The 19468-nt window shown below is 44.8% G+C and overlaps 1 protein-coding gene across 1 annotated transcript in view; it reads right to left on the bottom strand.

Moving 5' to 3' along the window:
- LOC106727724 overlaps positions 1-19468 on the bottom strand; it is a 49406-nt gene that overhangs the window by 18072 nt on the left and 11866 nt on the right. Inside the window, exon 2 of the mRNA XM_014547289.1 lies at positions 4078-4297. Coding sequence (XP_014402775.1) covers positions 4078-4133 — 56 coding nt within the window. The 5' untranslated portion in view covers positions 4134-4297. The remainder of the gene's footprint in view (positions 1-4077; positions 4298-19468) is intronic.

Here is a 19468-nt window from a genome sequence, read left to right as displayed (position 1 = left end):
CTGTGTCCGTTGGTTATGCTCATATGCATGCACACAAGTCCTTTGGTTGATCTCTGACCACCGTCCCCCTCCCCTGCCTTCCCTCATCAGTTGGACAGTCTGTTCGATGCTTCTATGTCTCTGGTTCTATTTTTGTTCATCCGTTTATGTTGTTCAGAAAAGACTCACTTTGAATTTATTGTTTTAAGTTTAGAAGTCATGATAGAAACAGTTGGAAGAACATGAGATGGAGCTAGACACAAGCTGAGAATTAGAGATGATTTAAGGGCTGGCAATAAATCTAGTGACTGACAGAGCCTATGGGAATACGTAAGCATGGGTTCTTTCCTTTGCAGCATCCTGTCCGACCGGACTTTATTCCTGCATCGGAATAAAATTGCTCGATGAGATATGGGTGCAGGGAGTCTGAGAACTGCGTGTGCTGAGAGGGATGTCGGAAACTTTTGGAAAGGAGGACGAGAATTATGATGCAAAGAGAGGGGGAAGTACATGGGCCTCACAAGACGTGCCTAGGGGATGCTACCATCTGCTGATTTAATGTTGTCCTGTGAGTTTCAGCAAGTGGAACCCATTTTTTAAAAAGCCGCTCTAAAAGTGACATTTCTCTGTAAATCAGATATGAAAAAAAAAAAGAAAGGAGACACCCCTTAGCATTTCCTCAGCCAAGTCTCTGCCTCCCATTCATTCTCAGCAGATTCCATTGACTTTTCTACCAGCCTGCCTCTTCCGAGCACACGAGCACACGCCGGCCCTCTCTTTACTTTGCTTATCTCAGTGATGGCGAACCTTTTGAGCTCGGCGTGTCAGCATTTTGAAAAACCCTAACTTAACTCTGGTGCCGTGTCACATATAGAAATTTTTTGATATTTGCAACCATAGTAAAACAAAGATATATATTTTTGATATTTATTTTATATATTTAAATGCCATTTAACAAAGAAAAATCAACCAAAAAATGAGTTCCCGTGTCACCTCTGACACGCGTGTCATAGGTTCGCCATCACTGGCTTATCTCCTCCTGTTCGGTGTCTGCAGGTGCCCGGGGTGCTTATAGGAAGCATAGTATCTGGGAGGTGCGTGAATTCGCCTGCAACGCAAAATGCGTTATCTCGAGGTTGTCACCAGTAACTGATGTGGAAGGACAGAGTGTCCGGGGGGTTTCTGGTTTGCACGCATAGAGCCTCAGGGTTGTACAGGGGGAAGTTGTCTACTTTTGATAGAAAGAGCTGAAGTGTTGCGGTCAGAGATGCCTGAGCCGACTCCTTAGCGCTGCTGTTTTCTATTTTGTGGCTTCAGGCTCAGGACTTGCCGTCCCTGAACCAGGTAACTGCATCTGAGAGTGTGGATAATGGTCTCCATGTAAATTGCAGGCTGTTGTGGAGACGAAGCAATACCACACAGGTGAAGGTCTTCGCTTGCTGCCTCATTCACGCTGGTATCCACCCACAGTCCATCATGTCACTCTTCCTAAACTTACAAACATTATGGTTGTCTGTGTGACAGGAAACACATTCTGGGTCGTAACCCTGTAAAGGCTCGGGACAAACTTCACAGCCAATGGTAGAAGGTGCTGGGGCGCTGGGATGGGGTTTCTAGCAAAGGTTGCAAACTGGAAGCTCCTGGTGTGCTAACTTCAACTCACGCATTGTTTACCGTGAATGAAAATGTTAAATTGAACAATTAAATTAAACACTGGAGACCTTCCCTCTGCAGTGTGGATTACAAGCCTGTCAGGTGGCACAGGTCTCCCACCATTCCGGGCGGCCCCCAGCAGTGGTGACTCAGATGCAGGTCCCAGTCTCAAGGTGGCATGTTGTATCCACAGTGAGGTGCAAATCAGGCTTTGTGAAGAGAGAGGGGGCTTTCTACATTTCTAGAGGTTTCCTTGAACATATAGAGAGCCAGGCTAGATCAAGCAGGATCAAAACCCTGGTGCTGAGCAGGCAGAGGAAATGACTTGGAGAGATGTCTACCAGACCGGAAGAGGAAGTTGAAAGCGTTGCCGCGGGAGATGGGAGGGCACCTCTGCCAGGGTAGAGCCAGCGTTGAGCATCTCAGCTTGGTCACTGAGAAGTGACCGCCACCCCACCAGGCTTAAGCAAAACTGGGGCAGGGGGTTGATGAGGCATCAGAAACCCTCCCAGGAAGCCCAGAAGGCTGGGGGAGAGTCAGCGCATCGTGGCTCATTCTCTGCTTCCACTGTGTGGCCCAAGGGTTGGAGGTGGCGGAACAGCCAGAGTCGAGGGTTTCTCATGGCCCAGAGTCCCCTGTCTGCTCTGGTTAGAGGCCCCCAAGGTGTTGAAGGCAGCAGTGTCTGGCATAGACCTGTGGCCAGGGCAACGAAGCCAAGGGCCTCAAAGCACGGGGACCCGATGATGTGAGGGGTCACAGGAACTCCCCTTAGGATTTGCCAGGAGATGCCAGCAGGATGCTCAAGGAGGACCGTGAGATTAGCCACACCTAAGTAAACAACAGCCCGGGACCTTTAAGCACAAGACCAGCTTGTAACGAAGGACCCCTGCCACGAGGGTATTTCAACTTCCTCCACACCCAGATACCATGTTGGGAAGGAGGAGGGGACCAGTGACCCCTTGAGAGGGGGTAGAAACAGCCTTTGAGTTGACTGGGTCTTGACCCGAATGAGGCTGAGTTCATCTCAAAGTGAAATGTTCCCAACAAGAGCAGAGTAAGTTACCCTGAACGGGTGACTTTTCTTTTTCTCTGACAGGAGAGGGCCACGGGGACTCCAGAACAAGAGAACACTGAGAGGGGAGTTTCGCTTTTCTCAACCTCTCTGAGTGGTCTGTGTAAAGGTTGGTGCCTCTCCTTGACTTCCTCCCGAGGTCGACTCTTTACGCTGGACTTTTCCCTTTGAACCACAGGGTCCGATTGGGGTGGTGGATGAATCTCGTCTAATACAATGATTACTTTTACCCATTACATTATTTCTAATATAATGACATGGAAGGAATTTCATACGGAAAGAAAAAAATCCATATGCCCTCTCCCCTACGGCAAGGACGTGCGCCTATTTTTTTTTTTCATGGTTTCCTTATCCACGTTATTAAAATACTGGCTGACAGATTGGCCCACGCCTCTGACTCAGAAAGACTGCCCTACTAGATTCAGAGTGTGTCCCGGGTCACAGAGAGGAAAAGAGAGATGAGCTGATTACCTGACATTGTCATATCGCTTCAAGGTTTTGCTTACTTGGGAGACCTTCCAATGCGTGAAATGGGACATTCTTGGATGCTGTTCCGATTCAACAGTGTTGACAGGATTTCACTTGGTTTCCTACTTCTTAGCCTTTGCCCTTATACAAAACCCCAGGACTCATGGGCCTGCCTCGCCATCCTTTCTCTGGTATCCTAGACCCCGATTCTGGGGCTCTAGACTTCTTTGGAACATTGACATTGTGATATTCTTGGAAGAATGTTGCAGATGGAATCCCCAGGTCTTTCTAACTGAAGTCCTAAAGAAGGGATTTTAGCTTTGCTCACCTCTGCATAGTCCTCCCCACTGCCCCCTGGGTTCTAATGCCCGTGGCATTGTAAGAAAGTGTTTTACCTGGACTGGGAAGTGAGCAGTGAAGGAAAACACATTCCCCTCAGATGTGTATTGCTCTTGATTGGGAAGTAGATGCTGTTCTCAACAGGTGCTTGACCCATTTACCTGGAACTCTAAAGAGACAGGTCATACCCACCCACATCCATGAGTAGCGAGATGCCCTAGTGCAACAAGACCACCTGCCAGGGCTAACTTAGATGTGATACAGTGGGGCCTTGACTTACGAGTGTCCCGACTAACGAGTTTTTCGAGATATGAGCCGGCTCTCTTGGCCGATTTTTTGCTTTGAGTTGCGAGCTAAAATTCGGGTTACGAGCCAGCTTCAGATACCCCACCGCTAGTTGGCGCAGCGAACGTCACAGTGAACGCCACAACATCAGGCCAGCATCACGTGTCTGACTCGTTCACTTTAAGATTTGACATACGAGTAATTTGAGTTACGAGCTCTGTCACGGAACGAGTTAAACTCGTAAGTCAAGGCCCCACTGTATTATGGATTGCGAAACCTACCGTGGGAAATGAAAGCAGCTGGTATTGTGAGGGACCATTCTGTCGTCCCCCCACATATCCCCGGTGCAGTTCCCTCAGTAGTCCACAGTGTGCAGGTGTTTTCAGAAGAGCCTTGGATGGTGCGGGCCTCGGGGCCACATGAGAAGCACTCAACACGGGTGATAATGCGCCTGTGGGCTTTTCAACGGTGAAGAAAGAGGGGGCACTTCTGAGATGAGCCCTGGGGAAGAAAATGGAGAGGATGCTGAATAAAATCCAGACACAAAATTTATGGGCAAATAGGTAAAATAAGACTTTATAGTTTTTTTCCCCCACTGAAAACTCAGTTTTTTTTTGTTTTGTTCCTGAAGTCCGCAATATTAGTTTGCCTGGCATTACCAGATGTTAAATTACACTGACTGAATAATATGGGGAAATCAGATCATGATAAACCAGGTTGGCATCATTTCTAATTTCTATCATGACTTATGAATGATTTAGAACCACTTTTAGTTTCCAAATATACAAAAGTATTTTGGGCTATTTTGGGAGGAGGGTATTGAGTTCTCGTTTTATTGTATTGAGGGTCAAAGAATATAGTCCATATGTTTTGTCACTTCTTTGATATTTACTGAGATATCCTTTATGGCCTAGTATGTGTTCAAGTTTTGAAATGTTTCTTGAAAAGAATGCAGATTATTTAAGAGTTGAGATAACATTCTAAATATGTGGATTTTATAAAGCGTCTTAATCATGTTGCTCAAATATTGCTCATTATTAATTATTTGGTCACTTGATCAACCAGTTTGTAACAGATGCATGTTAAAATAACACTTTACGAAATTTAATTTTTCATAATTCTATTGACTTTCACTTTATATGAAATTACTGCTTTTGGAGGTCAGTCAAATATGGACAATTTTATATGGCTCAACGTAATATTTTAAGGCTATATTGCTGATATTTGTTGTCTTTAGTTGCTTATGCTTTTCTGATATAGTATGTGATAGCCTTCCTTGTTCCTAAATAATAATTTTTTCTTTTAAAGTCTATTCTATTTGATACTTACATGATTAGAACATCTTTATTTTGATCAGTATTTTTCTAGTATAAACTATGTATCTTTATTCTGACTAAGATCTACTTGTACCAATGTCTGGCATATTACTTTTCCTAATTATTATACCTTTTCTTTGCCCTCCCACCCTTATTCCTGACTTTTTCAGTGAACTATATCTTCTTTCATCTACTTACTCCCTCCATCTACACTTTTGGAAGTTATATATTCTATTTCTATAATCGTCCTACCAAGAGTCTCAACTCTGAGGACTTTATTTTCCTCCCAGGTAAACTCACCTGAGCTCCAGGTGTGTTCTAGAGTGTGTGTGAGAGACACAGAGAGACTTACACTAAAATAGTACATTTTTTCTTCTACTTAAAAATATCTATTTGCATAAGATGATCAATATGTCCATTAAACATTATTACTCCCTATTCACTAAACAAGTTTCCAAATGATTACTATTTGAAAACAACTATGAGCTCACATATGTATGGAAAAGAATTGTAACAGATTTCTTGAAAAAGTAGTAATTCATAGACTTCATTAATGCTCAGATGATGTCATTCATTCAACAATATATTGAGTGCCAACCTGCCCTGGACCCTGAGCCATCCATTCCAAAGTAGGGAATTTCCTCATGGAATGGAGCAAGTAGAAAGAGCTGTTTTTCTTGAATTTCTTTTTTTAAAGTCACTTGATGATTTTACTGATTTAAGAGAGTAGTTTAAGTGCAAACATGAGGACAGAAACAGAGGAGATGACGTTTTCAGTCACCAAAGACAAAATGTTCCTTCACTGTTAAAGTCTAAGAGACTTGAACTAGAAATGAATCATCTATGATGATCTTAATAAACTCTATTGATAAACATGGAAGGAAAATGCAAAGCCGTGAGTGTGTTTATTTGACCTAGAAAAGGCCTACTGGGGGTGGGGGGCAAATTTTGTGGTGTGTTCTTTTATTTAGTGATCAGAGACAAAAATGATTCTTTTTATGAAAGCATATAAATCTCTAAGCAGCTTTCAAGAGGAAACAAAATTCAAATGAAATCATGGAGATTTGGCTCAGATTTTCCAAAGAGGTAAAGAATGTCATTGATAAAACTACTGGGACATCCTCAGTGCAATGGGGCGACTGAGCCCCAAAGAAGTAAAAAATTGGGGGAAGAATGAAAGCGTACACGGACTGTGGTCAGTATCTTAATGCTGAAAAAGGTTTGGGAAGATTTTCTTCAGATTGAGCTCATCTCGAAGGGAGAAAAGAAAGTGATTTTAATGAGCATGTGCGGTGGTATTGTCATGGTATGGGTGATACACACACACATGCACACACTCTTACACATGCATATATGTTGATTCTATGCATATATATTAGGTTACACACATTATATATTTATAATTAATATTTAACATAATATAATAATTAAAAATATAATCATTGCAATAAACCTGTGATGTATTACTTGTCCATTTTAATGACGAGGAGTGGAAGACTCAGAGAGTTGTCTGTGTAAGATCGTACGTGAGAAGAGTGGCTGACACCTATCAAATTCCAGAGACCGCTACTTTTCTGCTCTATATTAATGTCCAGAGGATACGGCAATTGAAAACGTTAAAAATCAACTTGTTTTTCGATATCCTCCTCCGCTTACTAGGAATGTGACGTGGCTAAATTCCTTAAGCTCTCTGGGCTTCATTGGACCCTTTTGTAAAATGGGGATCACAGCAATCTGACCGCTTGTCTAAAAAGTCCCCTGAAAAATTCAATGGAATAACGAAGTCAATGTACCGATTAAACTGTACCAAGTAACATCCAAATGTCATTGTAAAAGCACTGGACAAAAATAAGAACCCGCCGTCTTGTTCTTATGATTGTGCAAGGAAACCAAAGGAAATTACCTAAATTTAGCCAGTGACTTAAGCAAGATCAAAAAGAACAACACAAATATTTTTTATTGCAACTTAAGGAAAATACAAATTAAAAACCTCTTTGTTTACAACAGTGGGATGTTGATACTTGTTTAAGCTGGGCACAAGGCATTCTCACTACTTTTGTGTTTGAAAATTTCCATCATAACAAACGTATAAAAAATACTTCCTTGTTTGGCTCTGAGAAATTGGTTGGGATGGTGGTTAAGAACAAGAATTCAGTAGCCAGATGCCTGCGTTCAAATCTTTCCTCTGCCACTGATTAGCTGTGTGACCCTGAGCAAGTGACTGTACTTAAACCTCTCTATGCTGAATGGCCTCATCTATAAAATGAGGATAATTATAGTACCTACATGAAAGGCTTGTTAGAATGAACTATATTGATACTTGATAATCACTTAGTAAATTGTGTGTATTTCAGAAATAATATAAAAATCTTTTGTCTATGCTGAATGGCCTCATCTATAAAATGAGGATAATCATAGTACCTACATGGAAGGCTTGTTAGAATGAACTATGTTGATACTTGATAATCACTTAGTAAATTGTGTGTAAGTATTTCAGAAATAATATAAAAATCTTTTCGGTTCCGAATAGATACGATTATTTACATGGAATATGAGGCTCAGAAAGGTCAAGCAACTTACTCAGTGTCACAGAGTTAGTAGGTGCCTGTGCCTGGGTTTGATTCTGGGTCTGTCTGATCCCAAAAGCTTGGCTCTATGTGCTGTGCTGCCTCCCGTGGGGACCATGTGTAGATAGGTCCTAGCTTGGTGAATGGTAGATACTACATGTACCCTAGGGTTTAAGGGTCTCTTGGAGACCAGAAGGGTTACGGGGGTGGGTCTATTTGTAGGAGGCCCAAGAAACAAGTTCTTCATAGAGGCCAGCAGGAGACACTCTCTAGGGACTCCAGACTTCTCTGGAAGGGCTCTGAAGGGAGTCAGAGCTCCAGAGTGAAATAAACTTAAAAAAAAGAAGTAGGCAGCTCATGTAGCCTGCCTCGGGCATACATAAGGGGGAGGATGTTACAGGTTTACTGTCATCTCCTCTGGGGTAATGTTCTTATTCTTTATGAATCAGGTGGATCTGAGGAGTTTTGCACGGAGGAAGAAGTGTTGATTTCACATGATGTCGGGAGGAAACATGATCACGGGGGTGGCTTAACACGCACCCTATTCCTTAAGGAAGAATTAAGAAAAGCTTAGCTACTTTGACGCATGTATAGATTACGCAAGAATCTTCCAGTCCTTCTCAGTTTGACTGAAGTACATTTCTGAGGTTCAAAACTCAATAGTTAAATGCCACACTATGACGTTTTGATGTAAGCAGTGGGATTTTGCTGGTGCCTAGAGTTGGATTTTAATGACCCTCTGGAATCTGGTGGCCAGTCCCCTGTGATCTCTGAGAGCAGTACTGTAATTAACATCAGTATACCTCCTTCATAAAGGAGATTCGTGGGCATTTTCCCATGTGACCTCTCCAACAATTCTGTCTGGGGAACTACAGTTACCTCCATTCTAGAAGTGGGAGAAACGGAAGTCCAGAGATTATAAGACCGTGTACCACTGCATACTGGTTAGTGGTAGGTCCAGGACATGAGCCCAGGTATTTACCTAAACACTGGAGATACTTTCATGCTGTTCCATTGCTTCTGACCAAAAAGTAACCAATGTCTGATAGGAAAGATTGATCGTCTTAGTCCTTTTGGGCTGCTATAACACAATACCCTACACTGGATGGCTTATAAACACGATTTCTCACAGTTCTTAGAGACTGGAAAATCCAAGATCAAGGTGCAGGCAGATTCGGTGTCTGGAGAAGACCTGTTTCTCAGATCAGACACTGCCATCTTTTTGCTGTGTCCTCAACTGGCAGTGGGGGCAAGGGAGCTCTCAGCGGCCTCTTTCATGAGGGCACTAATCCCCTTCATGAGGGCTCCACCCTCACAGCCTAACCATCTCCCAAAGGCCCCACCGCCAAATACCATCACATTGGGTGTTAGGACTTAACGCCATTCAGTCTACCATATGGATGTTTATAAAAACAGATATAGCACATGATAGAAAATATGAGTCTACAAGTAAATGCCCAAAAGATAATTAACTCATTAATTTTTTTTGAAAAACAGCAACTCTAGATCCTTAGGGATAATATGCAGGTCATCGTTTTCTACCAGCCTGTTAATTTTTTTCCCCAGGCAGGCAGGCAGCTTCGCAAAGTTGTTCAATGGAATGGTTTGATAGGTCAAGAACAGATTTTCCAGTTTTGGGGGGGCCACTCCGAAACTACCAAGGTGTATCACCTGACAAGTCTCAGGGTAGTCAAAAACAGGAGGAGACGCCTGCGGATTTACCCAGTCCATTAAGGTGACATTGCAGGAAGGAGGTAATAGGAATCTTTCCTATGAAATGATAGCTCGTGAAATTTATGTAAAAATAGTGAATATAAATGGTTATGAGAAGGACAGCCTATTAGCACAAAGGTTCCTTTTTCACCTAATCGCCAATTAATGTCACTTGGAGGGAAGCCAGCGCAGTCTCTCCTAAGCTTCCTTTGTCACTGCACATCTCTCTCTGAGAGGGACATGCAGTGACTTTCTGAAGCAGCGACAGTCTCCACGTTCCACAGGATGATTTCTCCATCCACACTGGTGGGAGCGAGGAGGCCAAGAAGTGAACAGTCATCCCCAGCTAAGATATACCCCATGGAGAGCTGTCTTTCCTCCCAAGGAGAGTGGGTAACCACAAAGGTATTCTGGAAAGAACCGTAGAGGAAGAGACCAATCCCTGTTCCCAGAGAGCACAGGGCCCCTTGCCTAGTGGACTGCGTGGGTACCGACAGCCCCACACTCCAAATCGGGCTCCCAGGAGTCCCGAGCAGGGCCCTGCTGATCCCCCGCCAGTGGAGAACGTGCACTTGGAGGCCCTCTCCAGACTGCTTTCTGGGGTTTTCTTCTCTGGGTTCTAATGACTGGGTCCACCAGAGACACAACAAGCAGTCTGTTCTCTCACCAGTGATCTTGTGGTTCATTTCTCCCACCTTACCCATTCATTCTTCCCCCTCAACATACCCTTGGAATTACTGTCTTCTTCTCTTTGTGTTTATGCTGATTACATATTGGTCGGTCTTGTCTCCCATACACCCTCTTTGAAGGGTGGGGATGGGCCTGTGCACTACCCATTATCTGGAGTGTCTACTCACAGGGCCTCATGCCCCCAGGGGGTGCAGTAAATGCCTGTTTACCAACAGCCCCGATGTCTCCTCATGCCCTCTCTGCGCCTCGGCGAGCTCGTCTGACCAAACCTTCTGTCAAGTCTGGTCGGGGCAGTCCAGGTCATGGCCACGCGTAGATAATACATTCCTCCCACAACTGAAGTACAGAGCTAGGCTCTTTCAACAAGTAAGGCGTGCCCTAGCCGGTTTGGCTCAGTGGATAGAGTGTCGGCCTGCGGACTGAAGGGTCCCGGGTTCGATTCTGGTCAAGGGCACATGCCCGGGTTGCAGGCTTGATCCCCAGTGGGGGACATGCAGGAGGCAGCTGATCAATGATTCTCTCTCATCATTGATGATGTTGCTATCTCTCTCTACCTCTCCCTTCCTCTCTGAAATCAATTTTTAAAATTAAAAAAAATAAGTAAGACGTCGTCTGCGCCTCTGGAGCCTCTCCAGCCCGAGGCATGAACACGGCCGTTTCCAGCCTCGCAGCCAGCACACTCTGGTGAGTCCCATTAGCTGTGAAATGTGTCATCAGCAATTTGTTACTAATAATAACGCACTGAATGGGATGACTTCTTCTTTAAAAATAAATTTGAGTGAATTCAGGGTTATTTTTATAATAACCCTTCGTAATTTATGTAGCATGACTTATGAGTGTGAAACTTCGTCGTTTCCACCCTTTTTTGCCTTCTGATGCACATCGCCCCCATCCCCCCTCATGGCTGTGTATACGTGAGATGGTTGCTCCCTTCCGGCTGGCTGCCTGCCTTTGCACTTGAACTGCAACTCCAGCCTGCCCTCCTCCCTCATCAGATTTTGCAGTTGTCAGGCATCCCCAATGCATGAGCCAGTTCCTTCAAATCAATCAGTCTCTCCCTCTCCCCCCCCCTCTGTGTGTGTGTGTGTGTGTGTGTGTGTGTGTGTGCGTGTGTGTGCGCGCGCATCCTATTGGTTCTGTTTCTCTGCAGAACCCTGTCTGATATCTCGCTGCAGTCTTTTTTGTTGTTGTTGTTAATCCTCACCCAAGGATATTTTTTTCCCATTGATTTTTAGAGAGAGTGGAAGGGAGGGAGTGAGGGAGGAAGAGGGAGAGAGAGAGAGAGAGAGGGAGAGAGAGAGAGAGAGAGAGAGGAACATCGATGTGAGAGAGACACATTGATTGGTTGCCTCCCACACACACTCCAACAGGGGCTGGGGATCGGGGATCAAACCTGCAACCCTTCAGTGCTCGGGCCAGCGCTCTAACCACCTAGCACACCCAGGGCTCACTCCATTCTTAAGAGCACTATCCTAGGTCACATAGCTGCTCAGAGGCGAGACAATTCTTCAATCTAAGTCCACCTGACTTCAAACCCCATATTCTGCTCCTCAAATCACACATCTTGGGGCTCGATGGGGGAGGGCTTTTGAAAAACTGAACCTTGAATCACGGACTTACTGTTGGTGTGAAGATTCTAATGGAACCTAGTAGGGGACTGAATGGAGAGTCAAGTAACTGGGCTCCCTGCCTCGCTGGGCTGCGCCGTGCACCACCCAGCCGGCCTGTGGCCTGCGAGGCGGAGAAAACACAGCCTCGGGCTCCTGCCAGCTCAGGTTGGCTGGAAGCAGGGTGACCCGGTCCTTCTGAGCCGTTCCGTCTCAGTGGGAGGAGTGGCGATGTTTCTTTCCACCCCAGGTGCCTGGATGCTCAGCTGGGGAGTCCATTATCCCATCCACAGCCGTCCAAGGAGATGCTCTGCTTTTCCATTCCTCCTCAGTCTTTCCTGGCAGCCGCTCCCCCTTTCTTCCCGCCCCTGTCTGTCTGAATGTGGGACTGAGAAAGCACGGGGAGGGAGGGAGGGAGTGAATCCGGGGTCCGTGAAACAGAGGACAGGGACGGACAACACAGCTCTCCCTGCTACCCTTCCCCATTTAGGACCAAGAAGCAGGAGGCGTGAGAGAAGGAAGTCATTTCCTCACGACTCCTTTCTGGGTGTCGGCAGCCTGCGTTGCAGGGCAGCAAGAGCAGAGCAGGTGTTTCCAATGGCCTGGGCCAGAGAGGGAGCCCCGTGTCACAGGCTGGGGCTCTCATTTCAACGGGGACCAGCTGCTGAGCAGCCCACCGCTGAGGAATGTGGGGTGCCAGCTGGAGGGTGGGAAGCACCCAAACCCTCCCCCCGAACTAACTGGCTTTGTGCTCTTTTAGACACATTGGGGGGTGGAGGGGAGGAAGGGGAAAACCATTGTTTTTAATGGTTTTAGTTCAAAGGAATCTATGATGTAACTATAAATAAATGAGAACGGTCTTTTAAATATTCAGAATACCAAACGTTACATATGTGTGGGAATGAGTACTAAGCATATTAAGCCCAGCCAATGTGGTCATCTTGACCACACGCCTATTTTAAATCTCCGCTGTGTCTCTTCTGTAGCCGGTTCCTTGTCTTCAGAAGCCACGTGTAAAAGCCCAGACATACATCACAGAGGAAGCAAATGAAGATTAATCGTATCTAGCATGTCATGACTGTAAGTGGGCTGGATATCCTCATTTTAAAAATAATTACCAAGCGAAAGCCCAATGATAAACTGAGTCTAGAGACATTGGCCACACCCACGAAATCTATGCCAAGACACATAACTAGCCCTGGCCAGTGTGGTTCAGGGGATTGGAGCATCGTCCCACACACCACAAGGTTACAGGTTCAATTCCTGGTCAGGGCACATACCTAGGCTGTGGTTTCGATACCCAGTCGGGGCCTGTATGTTGGAGCACGTAGGGGAGACAGCTGATCAATGTGTCTCTGTCACATTGATGTCTCTCTCTCTCCATATCCTCAGGTGAGGATTTTAAAAAAAAAGAAAGAAAAAGAAAAGAAAAGAAATAGCCCAGCTGGTGTGGCTCGGGGGTTGGACATCAACCTATGAACCAAGAGATCACGGTTGGATTCCTGGTCAGGACACATGCCCAGGTTGCCGGCTTGATCCCCAGTGTGGGGTGTGCAGGAGGCAACTGATCAATGATTCTCTCTCATCATTGATATTTCTATCTCTCTCTCCCTCTCCCTTCCTCTCTGAAATCAATAAAAGTATATTTAAAACAATAAAATTCTGTTCTTATAAAAGGCACTACAATTTAAAAAAAAAAGAAAGAAATACAACAAAGTAACTCATGGCAGGTGAACATAAGGAATGGGAAAATGTAATTAATTAAAAAGAAGTGTGACCTCTCATCTTAGTGTCAAAGTTAAAGCCAAGGCCAAGAGCATCCAATGAAACAGTTGCCCAGAGAACCACCTTTAAGGGCTCACAAATATGTCCCATAGACCTTGGGGCCTGGGAGATCATTTTTCTTTTTGTTCTCATTTTTGTATCCAGTACTTTTTTTGGGGGGGGGGGGGGGGGAACTATTGCAAGACTTAAAAATCAGGTGGTTTCAAATTTTTAAAACTCCATATTTCCAGGTTCTCTTGTAAAATCAGAAAAGGGCCTGAAGTTTTCTGTAGCATCGATCATCTAAGCGGTTCCTGTTGGCCAAATCCAGCCCTCCCTCCGGAGGAATCCACACCCACGAAATCTATGCCAAGACACATAACAATCAAACCCCAGAAAAGTGAAGACAGAGGGGAAATCTTGAAAGTGACACCTTAACTGCAATTTCTCATTGGAGGCCACAGAGGCCAAAGGAAAAGGCGTCGTCATTTTCATGAGCGAAAGAAACCCAGGCACGGCTCGACACCCAGTGGAAATTCCATTCGGGAATGAAAGGAAAAGCATTCCAGAGGAAGGAGAAGTGAGAGAACTTGTCACCAGCCCACCTTCCCTAAAGACATTGATTTTTAAAAATCCAAAAATAGGTAAAAATACACAAAACCGCGTTCTTTGGAAAGATTGAGAAAATGGACAAATCTCTATCAAGACTGACAGAGGAAAAAAAAAAAAAGAGTGATTTAAATTTAAACCACCAATTAGCAATACCAGAAATTAAACCGGGTATCACTGCAGACGGCAGACAACAAAAGGATAAGAGAATATCACAAACAACTTTACACGCATAAACTGGGCAACTTAGGAGAAATGGACCAGTTCCTCAAGAGGCTCAAGCCACCACGAAATCTAAAATAGATCATGTTATAGTCCTGTGACTATTAAGGAAATTTAACTTGTACTTTTAAAACTCTGTAGAGGGAAATCCTTGATTCTAGATGATTTTGCTGGCGATGAGCACCAAATGTCTAAAGAAGAATGAAAACCAATCCTATGCAACCGCTTCCTGAAAAATATAAGAGGAAACACTTTCAGATCTAAAAAAAAAAAAAAAGGCTGAGATGATTCATCAGCTTTCATTTTATGAAACCACGAAACTAAAACTTGATTAAGACATCACAAGAGAGGAAAATTATAGGCCCGTCTCGCTTGCAAACAGATGTAAAAAGTTTAAAGAACATATTAGCAGATCCAGGCCGGTGATGCAGAAGAATAACACGTCTTGTGCATTTGCATCCAGGGCTGCAGATCTGTGGTAACATTTGGTCATCGCAGCGCAGAATTCACCGTGGTAACGGAATAAAGAGTAAAAACATATGGTCCTCTGAACTGGCGCAGCGTGAACATTTGGTAAAATTCAATGCCTACTTCATGAGAACCCCTTACAAACTGGGAAACAGGAGAAACTAATCCGAGACAGGTTACCTACAAAGAACTTACAGGAAGATCCTATTTAATGGTGAATGAAAGTCCCTCCCCCTACAGATCAGGAACGAGACAAGTCTCCTTACAATTACCACTTCTACCCGATACTCTATTCAAGGTCAGTGCGATAAAGCACTTAAAAAACACCTAAAGAGGCCATAGCTGGTTTGGTTCAGTGGATAGAGCATCCAATGGAAAGGTCCAGGATTCGATTCCAGTCAAGGGCATGTACCTGGGTTGCAGGCTCGATCCCCAGTAAAGGGCGTGCAGGAGACAGCTGATCAATGATTCTCTCTCATCACTGATGTTTCTCTCTCTCTTTCCTTCTCCCTTCCCCTCTACAATCAATAAAAATATATTTTTTTAAAATAAAAAAAGATTAGAGGCCCAGCTAGAAGTGTGGTGAGAGGTGGAGAGGGGGAAGTTGAGGCTGGATACCCTACCCTCTGCCCCTTTCAGCATGAAAGTAATTCATGTCCAGAGACTAAATGTGAGTTTTCAACACTCAAGAAGCAATTGCATCAGAAGACATAATTGTGTGCCTAAGAGCTTCTTTTTTCCTCCTTTTCCGGAATAGACTCTTGGAGACGTTGGTTGCACCTGGATTTCTGTTTCTCCGTTCCTATCGCACTCACTCCTGCCCTGGATAATGCTTTCTCCGTAGGAATCACAACGGAAGAACGGGCCCTGGGGCTTCCAGGGTCTGCTGTGTGAGGTCTCAGAAGATAAAGCCCTTATGCGTTTTGCAGAACAGGAAGGTCTATGGCACATCACCTGCATCCGGGCATTTCTGGACCCAGCAAGGACGGTATTTCCATCTCCTTCACCTCACGCTTCCTTAGTCCACTGCTTAGGCCAGGAGCGGCCACTGTAACAGGAGAGCAGGCTAGAGACCAACCTACCCTTTGCCAAATCGTCTGCATGTCACATCCGGGTGGCCCTACAGCCCTAGGACGGTGCAGTCCCAGTGTCTAACCTGGTCCAAGACTCACACAGTGGGGTCTTGGTGTAGGGTGGCTCTGTAGGAGCCTGAGCAGACCGACACAGTACAGGCGACCAGAGGAGGAGGACAGACTGCCAGACACGTAGAAGTGGGGGGTTCCCCGGCTCCTGCTCCGGAGGGAGACCCAGGGAGATATGACGCCTTCAGCATCCTGGTCTCCAGGCATGTGTGGGAGGGAATGTCCTAACCTTCATCACCTAAGGAAGGAGAAAGCCGTCATTCCCACGGGGTTCTGGGCTGTGATCGTGTTGAAGCATCCCACCCCTGTCGGCCAGTGTTATTATGCAGGTCACCACGCTCATCTACGACCCTGTGCTAATGGCTCCCGCACTCAAGTTCCTTTCGCTGAAGATCCTAACTCACTTCTACGAGGCTATGGAATCACAACACCCTGAACATTAAATATACAGCAGTGGGTGGACCGAGTCATTGCAATGACAGTCTTTTTAATTTGACGGCCAAGATGTACGGCGGGATGGGGATAATGGTTTCGGAAACAGCCAGATGCGATGTTATCTATGCAGGAAGGAAGACAGTGGCCCGTCTCCAGCAGTGGTAGGAGGCGTGAGTCTGGAATGGGTTTTTAATTTCTTATCTTGGTCCATATCACTTAATGAATATTTATCGAGTACTAGGTATATTATGACTAGGTTCGGGAGAATATTAACATAAACAAAACAAGAGCCCTCCCCTCAAGAAACACTCAATGTAGCTAGGAAGACAGGCATGTAAACAAATAGTTAAAATGTCCTGTGAGAGGGTGTATGAGAGAAACGCAGGCGGGAACTGTGAATTCTGCTTGAGATCAGGGGAGTCTTCATTGGTTCTCTGAACGTGGAGATGTTTGAACTGAGTCTTGTAAGATGAGTGGAGGGAAGAGGACGTGCAAAGGAATGGTTAGAAAGACCAAGGTGTGTCGCCCTGGCCAGGCGGCTTAATTGGTTAAGCATTGTCCTGTACACCAAAAGGTTTCGGGTTCGATCCCTGGTTGGAGTGTATATGGGAGGCAAATGATCAATGTTTCTCTCTCTGTGTCTCTCTAAAAATCAATAAAAACATAACCTCAGGTGAAGATTTAAAAAAAAGAAAGACCAACATGTGTTTAGGGAACTCCAGTAAGTAGCTAAGGCCAGGCAAGAAGAATGAGAGAGAGAGAGAGAGAGTGAGAAAGAGGAGAGATGTTGCATGTGGTTCAGGGTGGCAGGAGTGAGACAGGGGGACAGATATGGAAGCTGGAAGGGTATGCATGGGTGAGTGGTATATGATGAGAATATTAATGAAGCCGGGAAATACAAAAGGAGAAGCAGGGCTAGTGTGGGCCGAGGTGCAAGATAGGGAATTCACAGGTTGGACCCTGGAGGAAGGTAAAATCCCTTCTCCGTAGAGACGGTGGCCTTCTTATCTAGGCTAAGGGCTGCTTCTTGGACTCCTTTGTCCCACCTGCATTAGTTCTAGTCTGTTCCATTCAGAAATGACATCTTCCTATTTCTGGCTTTACCTGCCTCTATGACAGATACTCCCTGAGTTCTGATTGTTTTAATATTTAACTCTGCAAGGGAAGAAACACTTCTCTCAGCAGGTAGACAGTCAATCAACCCTATTAGAAGTCCCTGTGTTGAGAAGCTCATGGCCTCACTGCTCCATCCACCACCTAATGTCATAGATCGAAAGCGTCACTTTTCCAGAATAGTATGAAAACACACACAACGAGGCTTTAGAATCATCCATCCATCCATCCATCCATCCATCCATTTCAACAGATAGTTATTGGGTATCTACAAGAACTCTTTCTGTAGGGATTAAGAAGTACAAATTGGCAGTTACAAAATAGTCATGGGGATGTGAGTACAGCATGGGGAATATAGTCAATAATACTGTAATAACTACGTATGGTGCCAGGTGGGCACTAGACTTCTCAGGTGGATCACTTCATGAGTTATATAAATGTCTAACCATGATGCTATACACCAGAAACTAATGTAATATTGAATGCCAACTGTAACTGAAAAAATTTTGAATTAAAAAATATATAAATTAAAAACACACAAAACAAAGTGAGGCCGTCAACAAGGAGAGTGCTATGAGTACACCTGGCATCAAGGATATTTCATGATATTTCATGACTATAATTAATAATTGCAATAATGAAAATGAAATATGACCTTCATCAAACCTGCACCATGTACATTAATTCTTCTCTACAACCCTGGGAGGTGAAGGTTAGGGCTGTTGAGTAACTTCTCCGTGTTACCCTCCCCGTGGGTGGCCCGTCCAGACCTGGAGCCCAGGCCTGTGAGTTTAAATGCTGCATTTGTAAATGTTTTTAATGACCAAGTTTGTTAACTGCAGAGTCTCTTCCAACAGTGCATTTCTGTTTTCTCAGAGAAGGCAGATGCCTTCCTGGGACTCTTGCTTGTCTTCCATCACCAACTTAGTTTCCCGTGCAATAACACACGCAAGGAGACTTAACTCTGAACCTAGCAAGCGGTGGGCAGCAAATGAACATGAGTGGAGAGGGCTTGGCATGAGTGGGGGGCGTATGTGAACATAACATGATGAGCTGACTCTGGTTTGTGGAATCAGCACGACTCTGAGGGTTTTGACTGCCAGGAGTTAACTGTGTCTATACCTCGAATAAGAAAACAAGGCCTGCCCTAACCGGTTTGGCTCAGTGGATAGAGCATCAGCCTGCGGACTCAAGGGTCCCAGGTTTGATTCCGGTCAAGGGCATGTATCTTGGTTGCAGGCACATACCCAGTAGGGAGTGTGCAGGAGGCAGTTGATCGATGTTTCTTGCTCATTGATGTTTTTAACTCTCTATCCCTCTCCCTTCCTCTCTGTAAAAAATCAATAAAATATATTTTAAAAAAAGAAAACAAGGCCACACCATGAGGGTGGCCTAAGTCAATAGAGGAGGAATAGAAGTTTATAAGCTTTTCTTTTTCTTAAAATCAGCATAATTCTTCATCAAAAAAATTTTATTTTAAATACAGTTGACACTCAAGATTATTTTGTATGAGTGTTGGGGGTACAGTACAGTGGTGAGACGCTCATATACTTCATGATGGTCCTCTGCAGCTTTGAGCTTTTCTATGCTGCTTCTGTTTAGACCTCCTGTCCCTCCTCCGTTCCAGCAGAGAAGGTCCCAGCCTGAGAGGTGAGACCAGGACCCACCGTGAAACCACTCAGACCACATATTTGCTTTCAGAGTTGGTTGACGACGTCAGCCCAGGCTTCAGGAACAGTTGGTTGCGAAAGAAGAAGGCTCACCCAGCCAGCACCTGAAGACATTGAGATCCCACTCATCCAGCCAGCCCCGGACACCCTTCTATTACAAATGCAATCTAGGACATGTTGAAATTATGTTTTCTTTTTTCCTCTTCAGGGTTTTTAAAACGTGACTTTACCCAGATACAGATTTTAAAGGAATGGAGATGAGCCCAAAATTTACCACGTTGCTTAACCCCACCAAGCTTCTGTGTTTTCTCGGTTTTCGTTGGGGATAATAATTGCACCCTCTTAAAAGGTTTTTG

This window comes from Myotis brandtii, unplaced genomic scaffold (assembly GCF_000412655.1).
Source record: "Myotis brandtii unplaced genomic scaffold, ASM41265v1 scaffold469, whole genome shotgun sequence".
Classification (NCBI taxonomy): Eukaryota; Metazoa; Chordata; class Mammalia; order Chiroptera; family Vespertilionidae; genus Myotis; species Myotis brandtii.
The sequence above is the reverse complement of the archived record's forward strand: the minus strand, read 5'-3'. Positions and strand labels throughout refer to the sequence as shown.